This window comes from Balaenoptera ricei, chromosome 17, assembly GCF_028023285.1.
Source record: "Balaenoptera ricei isolate mBalRic1 chromosome 17, mBalRic1.hap2, whole genome shotgun sequence".
In the NCBI taxonomy this organism is placed as follows: domain Eukaryota; kingdom Metazoa; phylum Chordata; class Mammalia; order Artiodactyla; family Balaenopteridae; genus Balaenoptera; species Balaenoptera ricei.
In genome coordinates, this window is record NC_082655.1 from 69,294,615 (window position 1) to 69,307,085 (window position 12,471).

Genomic DNA, 12,471 nt, shown 5'->3' on the forward strand with positions numbered 1-12,471 from the left:
TTTAACCCTGGGTCATCAGGCCCCCTAACCTAAACCCATGCTCTATACCATGCACTTCACCCCACTGTCCCAATGCAGGAGAGAGAACTGCTGGTGAGTTGTCACAGGGAGATGCAAAGGCCATCCCAGTAGCCTCCGAAAGCTCTAAAGAAGAAGCGGAATTTTAAAAATATATGAGAGACAGCTTGCTTGTTCTTAGGCTCTGTCATGACATTTTGCTGTGGGTATGTTCCGTGGCATACCACGGAACATACCAAGTGCCTTCCTTGCCTCCCAGTGCCACGGCGACTCTTGATTTACCAGAAGATTCATTTGACTTCCACAATGCTCTGCTATAGCTGCTTTAGTTCCCTGTTTTTAATCTATCGTCTCCTTCTCCTTGGCTATACTCATCTCCCTCAAACATCCCTAGACAAAAATTATCCCTTTATGTTAATAACCTATTTCTCCCCTTGCATTTATCACCAACCTCCTTGAATAGCTTTTCCATTCGTCTTCATCTCCTCAGCTTCCACTCATGTCATGTCTTCCAGCTCATTCTTAGGCTTCTGCTCACACATGCTCCTGAAGCCAAAACCCTAATGATGTTCTAATTGCCAAATCCAGTGGCCTCTTCAGTCTTCACACTACCTACTTCTGTAAAGCTCCGAGAGTTGAAAGAAACCTTTCCTCTGGCAACTAGATCCTTCCTTGGCTTTCAGGAGATCACTCTCTCCTGGTTCTTTGCTTCAACCTTTGACAGCTCAGTTCAAGTCACCAGTGTACTCTCCTCTTCCCTTAAACTTTAACTATCAGCTCCCTACATCCTACTCTTGGTTAGCATGTTTTCTTCCTTGAATTGCTCCCATCTCATCTACCTGATGGCTTCAACATATATGATTAGTTATCAATACTTGGTAGATCTCTAAATTCTTGCTTAAGTTCCACATTATTATCTTCAAAAATCACAGCAGAATTTGCAGCTCAGCAAGTTGAATACCAAATTCCCTCTTCTCCTCCTCTCCACACTGTTCTGCCCCTTGCATTCCATTTCTGAATTAATGACACGCCCCATCCTATCTTCAAACTAGAGGCCACCCTAATGTTCTCCATTCTACTTAAACCTCCACTTCTGAGTGAATGTAAATACTAAAGGTTCTACCCAAGAAATGTCTCGTGGTTGTTGGGTGTTTGACATTTTGTGGTTTGGTTTGATTTTGTTTGAGTTTTCTTTGGGTTTAGTTCTTTATCTTCATCATAGCTTCTACCTTAGATCAAACATTCCACAATTCTTACCTGGACCAGTGAAATGGCAGAAACTCCTAATGGGTAACCAGACTTCAACTTTTGCTCCTCAACCCTGTTGACAGAATTCTCTTGCCAAGAAACATAACTAATCTCAATAAAGACTACTCATTTTAATGTCGTCAAATTATAATATGGTATAACTATGCAGATGAAACCTTAAGACTAAAGACACATCCCTCTGTACAGAGAAGTCAGTTCTAGCCACATGATTAATACTCCAAAAATCAGAATGATGCAAGAGCCCCATTTAATTCACAGTATGTTTACTACAAGAGTCAAGGCATCTTAAGGGCTGCTTCCTGACACCACCCTCATGAATACACATTCAGGCTAACGACTAGAAAAAAAGAACCCAGTCAAGTCAGCCCAGGAGTAGTGCCCAGTCAGGGGGATCAAACAGGAGCTGTCTCAAGGCTTAGGATAAAAATAGGGCAGGGTCTGCAGACCCTGAGAGCAAGATCACTTTGGTAGGAGCAGAAATCTGTGTTACACAAACTAGACTATGTTTATGTTTCGTGTCATTTCCGGGATTACTGGTCTGTGCTCTCCTTTAGTAAACAGTAACAACTTTTTGAAGGTTATAACCTGTCCCAGATTAAGACGAGCAAGAAAAGGTCTTCTCTGCATTCTTGTGTGGATTACCAAATAAGCAGTGTAGGCTGAGGGCCAGGGAGGTGGCGGAAATAGAGAACAAGCAGAAGGAATCCCAAGGCCAAATTCAAAGACACAGATTCAGGGAATCTTGGCCTGGCAACTTCTTCCCATGAGAGACCCCCTTCCCAGTGCCAACCGTGGAGGTCTCAGACTTGTTTATTATTATTATTATTTTTTTTTTTGGCTGCATTGGGTCTTTGTTGCTGCGCGTAGGCTCATCTCTGGTTGCGGCGAGCGGGGGCGACTCTTTGTTGCGGTGCGCGGGCTTCTCATTGCGGTGGCTTCTCTTGTTGTTGAGCATGGGCTCTAGGCACGCAGGCTTCAGTAGCTGTGGCACGCGGGCTCAGTAGTTGTGGCTCGCGGCTCTAGAGCGCAGGCTCGGTAGTTGTGGTGCACGGGCTTAGCTGCTCCGCGGCATGTGGGATCTTCCCAGACCAGGGCTCGAACCCGTGTCCCCTGCATTGGCAGGCGGATTCTCAACCACTGCACCACCAGGGAAGCCCTCAGACTTGTTTATTATTAATAAGAGAGCAAGCGTCCCCTCACAACTGATTTCCCATTGGCTTTAGTTGAAGTCAGAATTCTTAAGAATGGAACTCTTCTCAAACTGGCCTGAACTTACTTTATCTCCTGCCAAGAGCCAAAAAGCAGACAGAAGTGTCTATCCCCATTAATGAAGACTGTTTCAGCATCCGGAGCATATCAGGGCATGCCAGCAGCCCCGGCCTGCCGTACCACGGTCACCCTCAACGCGGTGGCTCTCTCAGGATGGATCATTCTCTTCCGAGTCTGGCACATTCCTCCTCATCCCTCAGGAGCCAGCTCTGTTATCACCTCTTCCCCAAACTTCCCTTGACCCCAGGCTGAGGGAGTCCCTTGATGCCTCCCTGACACTTTGCTTATTACTCTACCATTTCACCTCCCACACGGCACTGTGATTATTTGGATACTGAAGGTTCGCACGGCAATGTATGACTTTGAGGGGGATAGAGATCAACCCATAACATAAGCCAAAGCATAATGTGTTGAATCTATTTATCTTTCCCTAGAAATGTTGGATCATGACTGAAAGAAGCTGTTTTCAGATTCATTCAAACCCCTTTGTTTGCTCCTGCTTTATTTGTCTGTTTGTTTTCTTGAGCACCTGCTATTTACAAAGCACCTAATGAGGCCAAGAAAAGCATACAGAGGAAGTAAATGCATCCCTATTCTCTCAGAGTTTACCATCCAGAGGAGGGGATTTTCTGTTTTAACAATAACACAAATCAGAAGAAGGTGGGGCTATGCTAGGAGATGCCAGGGGGGACAGCCTGAAGCCACACAATTCAGCACCTCCGACCTTTTGTGAGGGCCCCTGAAGCCAGACCCCAGAACCCAGAAGCTCTCAGGAGCACCATCTGAAAGAGCTAAGAGATGCACAAACATTAAGCCAAGTCAGATAAGAAATATGCAGTTGCTCAGTATACACTGTAAAGCACCGTACTAACTCTGGCTGTCGTCACATAGAATGCAACCTGCTGTCACTGTCTTGAAGCCAAGATTACCATGGGAAGGACCAAACTGACCAAAGGGAAACACACAGAGAAGAAGCAGAGACTCAGAGACACAGAAAAAGGGCAGAGGAGAATATAATAGAGACAAAAATCAGACACTCAGCATGGCCAACACCTGTGGCTCTGTATAGCAATTAGAGACAGGACTCAAGATTCTGGGGTATCTGAGGTCAAAGCTCAGACAGGTAACAAATTTCCAAATTTTTTGCTCACGACAAGACACATAGCTCAAAGTTTTTGTCTTAATGTGCCTACAACGGGGAATAACCGTGCTTTCTGATCTGCCAGGAACAATCCCAGTTTACATCTGTTTCCCTGTGTAATTATTAATAGTACACCCTTGCACCCTCAGAAGTGTCCCAGTTTAAACAAAAATTATACTATCACCCTGCCTCAACGCCACTTGCCACAGTGAAATGTGTCTACACAATTTTCCAGGCCTGCTGCAAAATTCAAACGTAAGACCTTTTATTCAAAAGGCAAGACAGAAAGTGCTATTAAAGGTACTGAGGTGTAAAGCTGTTTTTTTTCTTTTGTGTATCTGCTCTGCTCACACCCCGTTGTCCCACTGGACCTCACTTGCAAAGCCCAAGTTCAAAAATAAAATTAGCAAGAATTTCAAGACGGTGATGGCAGAGCACCAAACTAAGCTCGAGGTCCCTCAGAGTGGGTAGCACTCTGCGACTGTATAAGATGCACCCTTGAAATCGGCCCTGGTTTGTCCTTTCTCCAGAAAACCAGTTACCACCTACGACTGTCCAGACTCTGGACATCAAATACCGGAAATTAGGTCCATAAAAGCATTTTTTTGAAAAAAATGTTTTGGAGTACTCTAATGAAGCACAGAATTTCATTTCCCAAGCAAAACAAGAACATAAATTCAAACAAATTCCATCACTCTCTACCATTTTATCTACGACCTAAAAATCATGAATCCAGATAATATCCATGATCCCAAATGAAAATTTAGACTACAATGAACTGAAATAATAGTGTGTTACAATGTCTTTAATACCTCGATGCCTGATTTAAATCATGTTTCTCTTTTTTTTAAATAAATTTATTTATTTTATTTATTCATTTTTGGCTGCACTGGGTCTTCGCTGCTGCGCGTGGGTTTTTCTCTAGTTGCGGCAAGCGGGGGCTACTCTTCGTTGCCGTACGCGGGCTTCTCACTGTGGTGGCTTCTCTTGTTGCGGAGCACAGGCTCTATGCAGGTACTACATGTTTAATTTAAAGCTTCTTATTACATAATACATATGTGCCTGAGTGAAACTTAAGTAACTTCCACTGTCTATACAGACCCAATGGAAAAAAAACAAAACCAGAAATTTATGGATCATTGAGGAACTGTCCTTAAAAATGGGTGGGAGGTTTAGAAGATGGACGAATTCGCTGACTCCTCCATTCCTTCGTTCAGTAAGCATTTCTTGAGTACTTACAGTGTCACAAGCACTGCACAAAAAGTCCAGGGAAACACAGGCGAGTAAAATGTGGCCCTGTCCTCAAGAAGCTTCCATTCTAGAAGAATGAGACAAAAGTAGACAAATCCTGCCTATGCCTGCTTTGGTGCCATGGAAGCAGGGACTACAGGGAAGAGTGGGTACCAAGCAGTGAGCACTCCAGCCTGGGCAGGAGGGAGGACGGGATCATGAAAGTTCTACTGAAGGAGATGAAGAGCCTTGAAATGCCAGTAGGAATCCAGCAGGTTGCTAAGCGCTACAGAGGAGCAGAAGAGGCCTGAGGGACTTCCCTGGAGGTCCAGTGGTTAAGACTCCAAGCTTCCAATGCAGGGGACACGGATTTGATCCCTGGTCGGAGAATTAAGATCCTGCATACCGCACAAGAGGCCTGAGAAAGCCTGGCACCCCATGGGAAGAGTGCGCCACTCTAAATGACAGCAGCTTCAAGGTCAGAGCCTTGTTCAATCTAGAAGTGTGTGCCTGAGTGGTGACTAGAGAGAAGGTGCATATAGATCATACATATTGATACATCTGGGGGAAGAAAAAGGCAATGTTCATGGAGTATCTGGGGGTCGGGGGATGAGGGGGGAGGTGCTCTCTCTTTAAAAGGCCAAAAGTTGGAAATGAGAAGAGAAAGCATCTTATTAAAAAAAAAGTTTTCCCCTCAGGCCATATGATCATTTAATCAAGAGCAATAATATAAATTGTTTGCTTCTTTATGGGCCTGTAAGTAAAAATATGTTCTCGGTAAAACCAAAAATATGTTTTTTCATCTCTGTAATAAAGATAAGAATTACCTTCACCCATGCTGATGACTTGAAGCACTGGCAGAAATCAAAAACAGGGTTTCCCTGGTGGCGCAGTGGTTGAGTGTGCCTGCCCATGCAGGGGACACGGGTTCGAGCCCTGGTCTGGGAAGATCCCACATGCCGCGGAGCAACTAGGCCCGTGAGCCACAACTACTGAGCCTGCGCGTCTGGAGCCTGTGCTCCGCAACAAGAGAGGCTGCGACAGTGAGAGGCCCGCGCACCGCGATGAAGAGTGGCCCCCACTTGCCGCAACTAGACAAAGCCCTCGCACAGAAAACGAAGACCCAACACAGCCATAAATAAATAAATAAATAAATAAATAAATAAATAAAAATTAAAAAAAAAAAAGAAATCAAAAACAATGACTAAGCTAACAAATATTTAAATGTGACTTAGGAATTCATTATCCAATTTTTGCAGCAAATCTACCACTGCACTTATTTAACACTACAGGTTTTTTTTTTTTTAAATAACTTCTTTTGTTTGTCTGCATTTCTGACCGTTCCCTTAGGATGGATTCCTAGAAAAGGAATTACCAGGCAAAAGGGTTTGAATATTTTCAAAGCTCTTGGTATGTATCAGTTCAGGATAAAATTAAAACTAGATTGACTACATCAACTGAAGGTAACCACATAAAATAGGTGAGAATGAAATGTTCCTATAAATAATACCCAAAAAAAAATCTAATAATGTATTATAAGTAGATCTTAGACTTTGAATATTTATAAAACTAAAAGGAAGTCAGGGTTAACCTTTGTTTTGGAAGACTTTCAGGCCAGTTACTGTTTGTGTGTGTGTGAATGTGTACATAAAAAATATCAAATAAAGAAAAGGAAAAGTGGAAGAGTCCATAATTTCTGAATGAGATAAGAAGAATAAAATCATAAAACGATCTTCTTGTAAAGAGTAAAATGCAATTTATTTTATACCTCCCATAATTTCTGACTTAACTCTATACAGAATTACACTATCAATCTTAATAATCAGGTGTTAAGATTAGAGGAAAAACTGATGTTTTAAATAAAGATCAACAAATTGGTTTTTAAGGTAGGTTAGATTAGCTGTCTATTTCTGTAAATTAGGACTTTTTTGCTCAGTATTTTTTCATACACCTCCTGAAAGGAGTAACTAATGCAACTTGAAGAGTTACTCAGATTCTTCAAAAGCCAAAGGACTTGGTCACCAGCAAAGTTTCATGAAAGCCAAATTTGAAGCTATGAAAAGTCAAATTTCCTTAAAAACATGCTTTTTTGACATTGCTGCATGGAAGTGTACAACAATTCTATTTATCACCAATTACCAGTATATTCTCAAATACCCATACATTTCCCAAGAACGTGGCCCCTGGGGGCTCAAATATATTGATTTTAATTTGAGACATCAACCTGTGCATCATCTCACATCCCTCGAGACAGCGTTCTTTCCTTCTTGCCAGAGCCAAGGAGTGAATTTCATGATTTTCAGCAGATAGCTTACCTCTTTTAGAAAGCTGAGCAGGAAGTCTGGCCTTTGAGACATTCCCCTTCAGACCAAGGGGGTATGGAATAGGGTGGTGGAAAGAGGAGGTCAGAAGATTTGAGGGAGACTTTAGCAAAGGCTAAAGGTCCTCAGTCTCTGAATGATGCTCTCCCGCGCATCTGGGTGGAGAGGAGCCAACCCTCAAATTCTGTCTTTGCAGCAGCGAACAGAAAAAACTTCAACTTTTGAGTGACGTCTAAGAAGTTGCCTTCACTCAGTTTTGCCCCTCCTGGCCCTAACATGAATGAAACATTTTCAATGCAGACCCGCAGGGAGTCAAGCTGAAACTCTGAAACAAAGTTCCTGCCAGTTCTACGAAATCCTGAAGTTGCTGGATGGGAGTTTTATTCTACCGCTTTCCTGGGCTCAGTGTGAACACGGGACCCGGGAGCTGAACCCACGGGGGCGGGGGATTTAAACAGCAGATTTAAACCCCGGGTTGGGGTGTGGGGGGAGCAGACAGTAGGACGACGCTGCGGTGAGCACTGCACGTGGCTTTCATATCCAACAGCTGCTGGAGATCATAACCCCGCTGCCCTCCGTACCCCCCACCAGAAGCCTATGCTCCAAAGATTATTATAACTAAAGGGACTTCACTGCCATGTCATCTGAATAATGAACTCAAGCTCCAGAAGAATCAGGATATTTTTTTTTACCTCTAGGTACCTGAATGTAGCAGACAGACTTTAACCACCCTGCCAGAGTCTTCAAACAAAATCCCCGAAAAGGAAGACAAGGAAAAAAAAAAAAAAAAAAAATTACACAACGCACTCGAGCAGACCAGGGAGGGGGGTAGAGAAGAGTGAGGAGAGACGGGGAGCAGGGATTCCCTGAACCAGAGCCTTCTCCCACGCGAGCTAACTTTTCGCCCCGGCCCCTCGGCGTGTCTCCAGGCATTAAAAATCCCCCCCCCCCCACCGGGGACCCAGCGTCGGCGCGCGGATTCGGGTGCCCGCGATGCCCGGACGGGTCCCCGGTCCCCGCGCAGACAATGCCGCGCGCGCCGCCCGCGCCCCGCGTCGCCGAGAGCCCCTCACCGACACCAGGAACTCCAGCGTGCCCACGTAGTCGCGCTCGGTCTTCTGCAGCTCGCTGAGCACGCACACGCGCAGGCGGAGCTGCTTCTCCAGGTCCCGGGCGCTCTCGGCGCGGCCGTCCCCGCGGCTCTCGTCGCTCATGGTGGGCGCCGTGCCGCCCGCCGCTGCCCCGCGCGCCCGCCGCTGCCCTGGCCCCGCGCGGCCGGCAGGGAAAGTTGCCGCCTCCGCCGGGTCCGAGGTGGGCCGGGCGACTTTACGCGCCGGGGAGAGGCCGGGGCGGGGGCGGAGGAGGGGGCGCCCGCCGGGAGTCGGGCGCGGGAGACGGGGGGCTGTGCCGAGGCCACTCCCTCCCGGGGGATGGGGCTCCCGCCCGGGACCTGCGCACCGCGCCCCGCGGCTCTGGCCTCGCACGGCCGGGGCTGGAGGGGAGGCGGCTCCGGCAGCCCCAGCGGTGACTTGGACGTTAATCAAATGCTTTGTATCCATGTGACTCCGACCCTTTACCCTTCGCCAAATCTCAGGAAAAAGGAAGCACAACCCTGGGGAAGTGTGTTGCGTGCCAGCTAACTAAACACACACACGCACACGCACACACATGCACACGCACAGTCAGCGCTGGAGATGGAATTGGAGATTCCCAAACCTAGGAGGACAGACTCCAAGACACAGCTCGAGGGTTGCTCCTCTGACTCCCGCCTATTGTTTAGCTTTCATGTGTTCTGTACAAATCCTGAAAGCAAAGAAACAAATCTCCAAGGTTACATAACTGCATGGGAACAAAAACAACCATGGTATTGACCCTCCCGTCTTTGAAAAGAAGCACAATGATTTTTGGTTTTATTCAGGCACAAAACAGGTTTGCTTTTAACCCCCCCACCAACCGAGAATATTTGACAAGGCGAATACCCTCCTGCCTGCACTTGGAAAGTCAATTAGCATAATAAATGAAGACACTATGGGAAAGTGACAGCCTGGCCCATACAATAAACTCCAGATACAATAAGCATCATCCTTGCACAGTGCTGTTTTGGAGGGAGAGGTTGTGCATGTCTGTAACTTTTTTTCAACATCAGGATAGAACGTAAATTCAACCAGAGGCAAGAATATTTGCGCCAGTTCTGTTTCTGAGCTGCTACGATTTAAGACAGTGTCACTAATTGAAAAGAGAGAGCTGCTACTGAATGCTCATCAAAAGATATAGAGATACAGATATAGATACAAATACATAGATGTAGATATAAATATAGATGTAGAGTCTTAGGATTTGAAAGTGGTAACACAGAGGGTGTCCTGATTTTAATGTGTCTGTTTATTGCCTTTTCTTACTTGGAAACAGAGCCAGGACCTAATGAGCACTGAATATTCCCAATTAATTTAACAAGCAAGCAAAACAATCCATATATTTTTTTGTCTTGATATTAACCATGTATATCTTTCAGGGTCATTTTTTCCTACTTAGAACAACTTTAAGTAGGAAAGTTCACCCTAGTGACATTTAAATAAACGGAGGAGTGAGGTTATGATGCAGAAAGTGGCATGTTCATTTGTGCCCATAGTTAGAAGCATTAACAAGACAAAGAAATTAAGATGCTTTCCCTGTTATTCACGTCAAAATAATTATCAGGTTTCCAGATGATGTCCTTTCAGAGCATGGTTTGTGATGAATCACTATACCTCTCTGTAATGAAATAAAGAGGGATTGTACTTTTCTTATATTAAGGGCACAGTTTTTGAATGATGTGTGAGGAGCTGACGAACAAGATGCAATTTTCCTCTTTCTTTTGCGCATGGCTGTTTAGAGGTAGCACGAGCAGAGGACAAATCAGTCAATGTCTTCACACCCTGTGGCAGAAGAACAGGACGAGGCACATTAAAGAGCAGACCTCACAGCACCTAGTAAACAATAAACAAAAGAAACCAACGGAAGACTTAGGAAACACACACCCAGTAATGAAGGGGAAAATGAGACAGGACTGAACCTTTTCACCATGTACTACAGGCAGCAAGGAATGAATGCGTTTCCTCCGCCCCTAGTCTGCAGCCTTCTCTAACGTAAAAAGTTAAGTAAATAAATCATGTTTTCCATCAGGAGTTCTTCTAGATAAAATAATATTTCTCTCTTACCAATTGTCCAAGTTGAAAAACTGTTTATGCAATTTTCTTCCATCAAAAAAAAACAGTCTATACACAACCCACTAGAGAATACTTCACAAAAAAAAAAAAAAAAAAAGCAATGGAAGCTAGCAGGAAAATATTTATTTAAGTGTACAGATTCAGATTTCTCTCAGAAGTGCTCACGTAGAAATTATTAAGATATTAATAGTTTCTGCTCAGTCCGCAACATCATTTGTAATTAATGAACAGCTTCAGGACACTGTGTAGTGCCTTCTGCCATGCACCTCTCCCTCTCTTCTGTAGCCCTGGCTGCAGTCCTTAATTCCTCATCAAAGACCTAAGATCATAAGAAAACAGAGTGGGAGTATCTGGAAACCTTCACTTTGATGGTAAATAAGATCTTTCATAAACTCTGAATGTGCTGTATCCCTCCCTCCCTGCTTCCTCTATTGAAACTTTAGGCTCTGTCTGCCAGGAAAAGGAAAGCAACAACCAAAATGATGGACAGGGTCCAGTTTTTTCCTGAAATACTAATGAGGTTGAAGCATCCCATAAAAAGGAAAAGCTAGGAAAAAAGATAGAGAAAAAAGGCTGAGTAGTAAACTAGCTCTGCCATTAAATTTATTTCATATGCATGCATTGGTAGGGTTAGAATCCATTATCGTACGGTTCAAAGAGCCAAAGCACAGTACACAGTAGCTTTCCTTTGGTCAGGCCCAGAGCAGGACAACTCCTGCACTAAAAGAAAATCTAAGGCCATCTCTTTGCAAGAAGAGGGTTTCCCCGGTCATATTTCAGATAGAGGTCATTTTAGCCTCCTTGCCCTTTCAATACTAGTATTGGCCCAGGTAAAGTAATAGGTCAAATTTGATGCTGAAGTTCATTAAAAGATAACAACACAGAAAAAAAATGGAAAGATTGATTGATTGCATGGCAATCTTGTTAAACTGAGAATTCTAAGCATCAGACTGTTCTTTATTTACAAGTAAAATTGATTCTGGCATTTCCTTGACTACTCTGGCTTCTGAGAGACTATAGATTACACTAGTATAAAAAATATCATAGACACATTAGAGCTATAATAACATACAATTAAGAGTCCTGGACAAGAATTCTAAAAGTATTTCTTAATTTAGTTTATACTTCGTGCTTAATCCCTCAGTTACTTCCACTTAATTTTGGTGGCAATTTAGCCATCAGAAGTACAGGGTATCCTGGAGCATGTAATTAATTCTATCATTCAATACAAAGATTTTAGAATATGTATTGCCTAAAAGGACAAAATACAGTTTTCATAAGCCATATTTTAATTTTAGAAACAACGTTTATGGCATAGCAAACTAAATAAATGTTTGGCTAGGATTACTTTAGCAAGACTCTAAAGTTCTTAAAGTTCATTTCAATACTATCTTGATTAACCCCAAATCATCCTCATGGCTATAATCTAACACGTAATGGATAATCACTTTCCCATGACAGAACCTTAACCTACAGGTAACCCAGTAAAACAAACAGCCAGTTTTTGTCTGTGACTGGTCTCGGAAGGATGTCATCCTTGGAGTTTATCATCTGCCTGCTTCCTTTCCTGTCACTTCCTTTAAAAATCCTCCCCAACCTCACATACCTCAAGCACACCCTATTTCCCTCCTCCCTCTAAAAATTTCTAAAGAGTTCTACTCATTGCCTGTGGTAGGGAGAATAATGCCCCCCCCCAAAATACCCATGTTCTAATCCACAAAATTATGAATATGTTACTTTACATAGCAAAAGGTAATCTCATGCAGATATGATTAAGCAAAGGACCTTGCGATGGAGAGAGTCTCCTGGATTATCCAGGCAGGCACAGTCTAATCACTTGAATCCTTAAAAGCAGAGAACCTTTCCAGGGTTGAACACCGAGGGAGATGTGATCAAGGAAGAATGGTCAGACAGTTGAAACATTGCTGATTTTGAAGATGGAGAAAGGGGGCCACAAGCCAAGGAACGTGGGCAGCCACTAGAAGCTGAAAAACTCAAAGAAACTGAATCTCTGGAG

At 43.9% G+C, this 12,471-nt stretch overlaps 1 protein-coding gene across 5 annotated transcripts in view; it reads right to left on the reverse strand.

The window, feature by feature from the left end:
* Positions 1–8,488, reverse strand: part of PREX2 (phosphatidylinositol-3,4,5-trisphosphate dependent Rac exchange factor 2) — a 299,616-nt gene extending 291,128 nt beyond the window's left edge. For all 5 annotated transcript variants that reach the window (XM_059902418.1, XM_059902419.1, XM_059902416.1 and 2 more), the window contains exon 1: positions 8,322–8,488. In XM_059902418.1, the coding sequence (XP_059758401.1) occupies positions 8,322–8,462 (141 nt within the window). In that variant the 5' untranslated portion in view covers positions 8,463–8,488. The remainder of the gene's footprint in view (positions 1–8,321) is intronic.
* Positions 8,489–12,471: the final 3,983 nt, after the last annotated feature.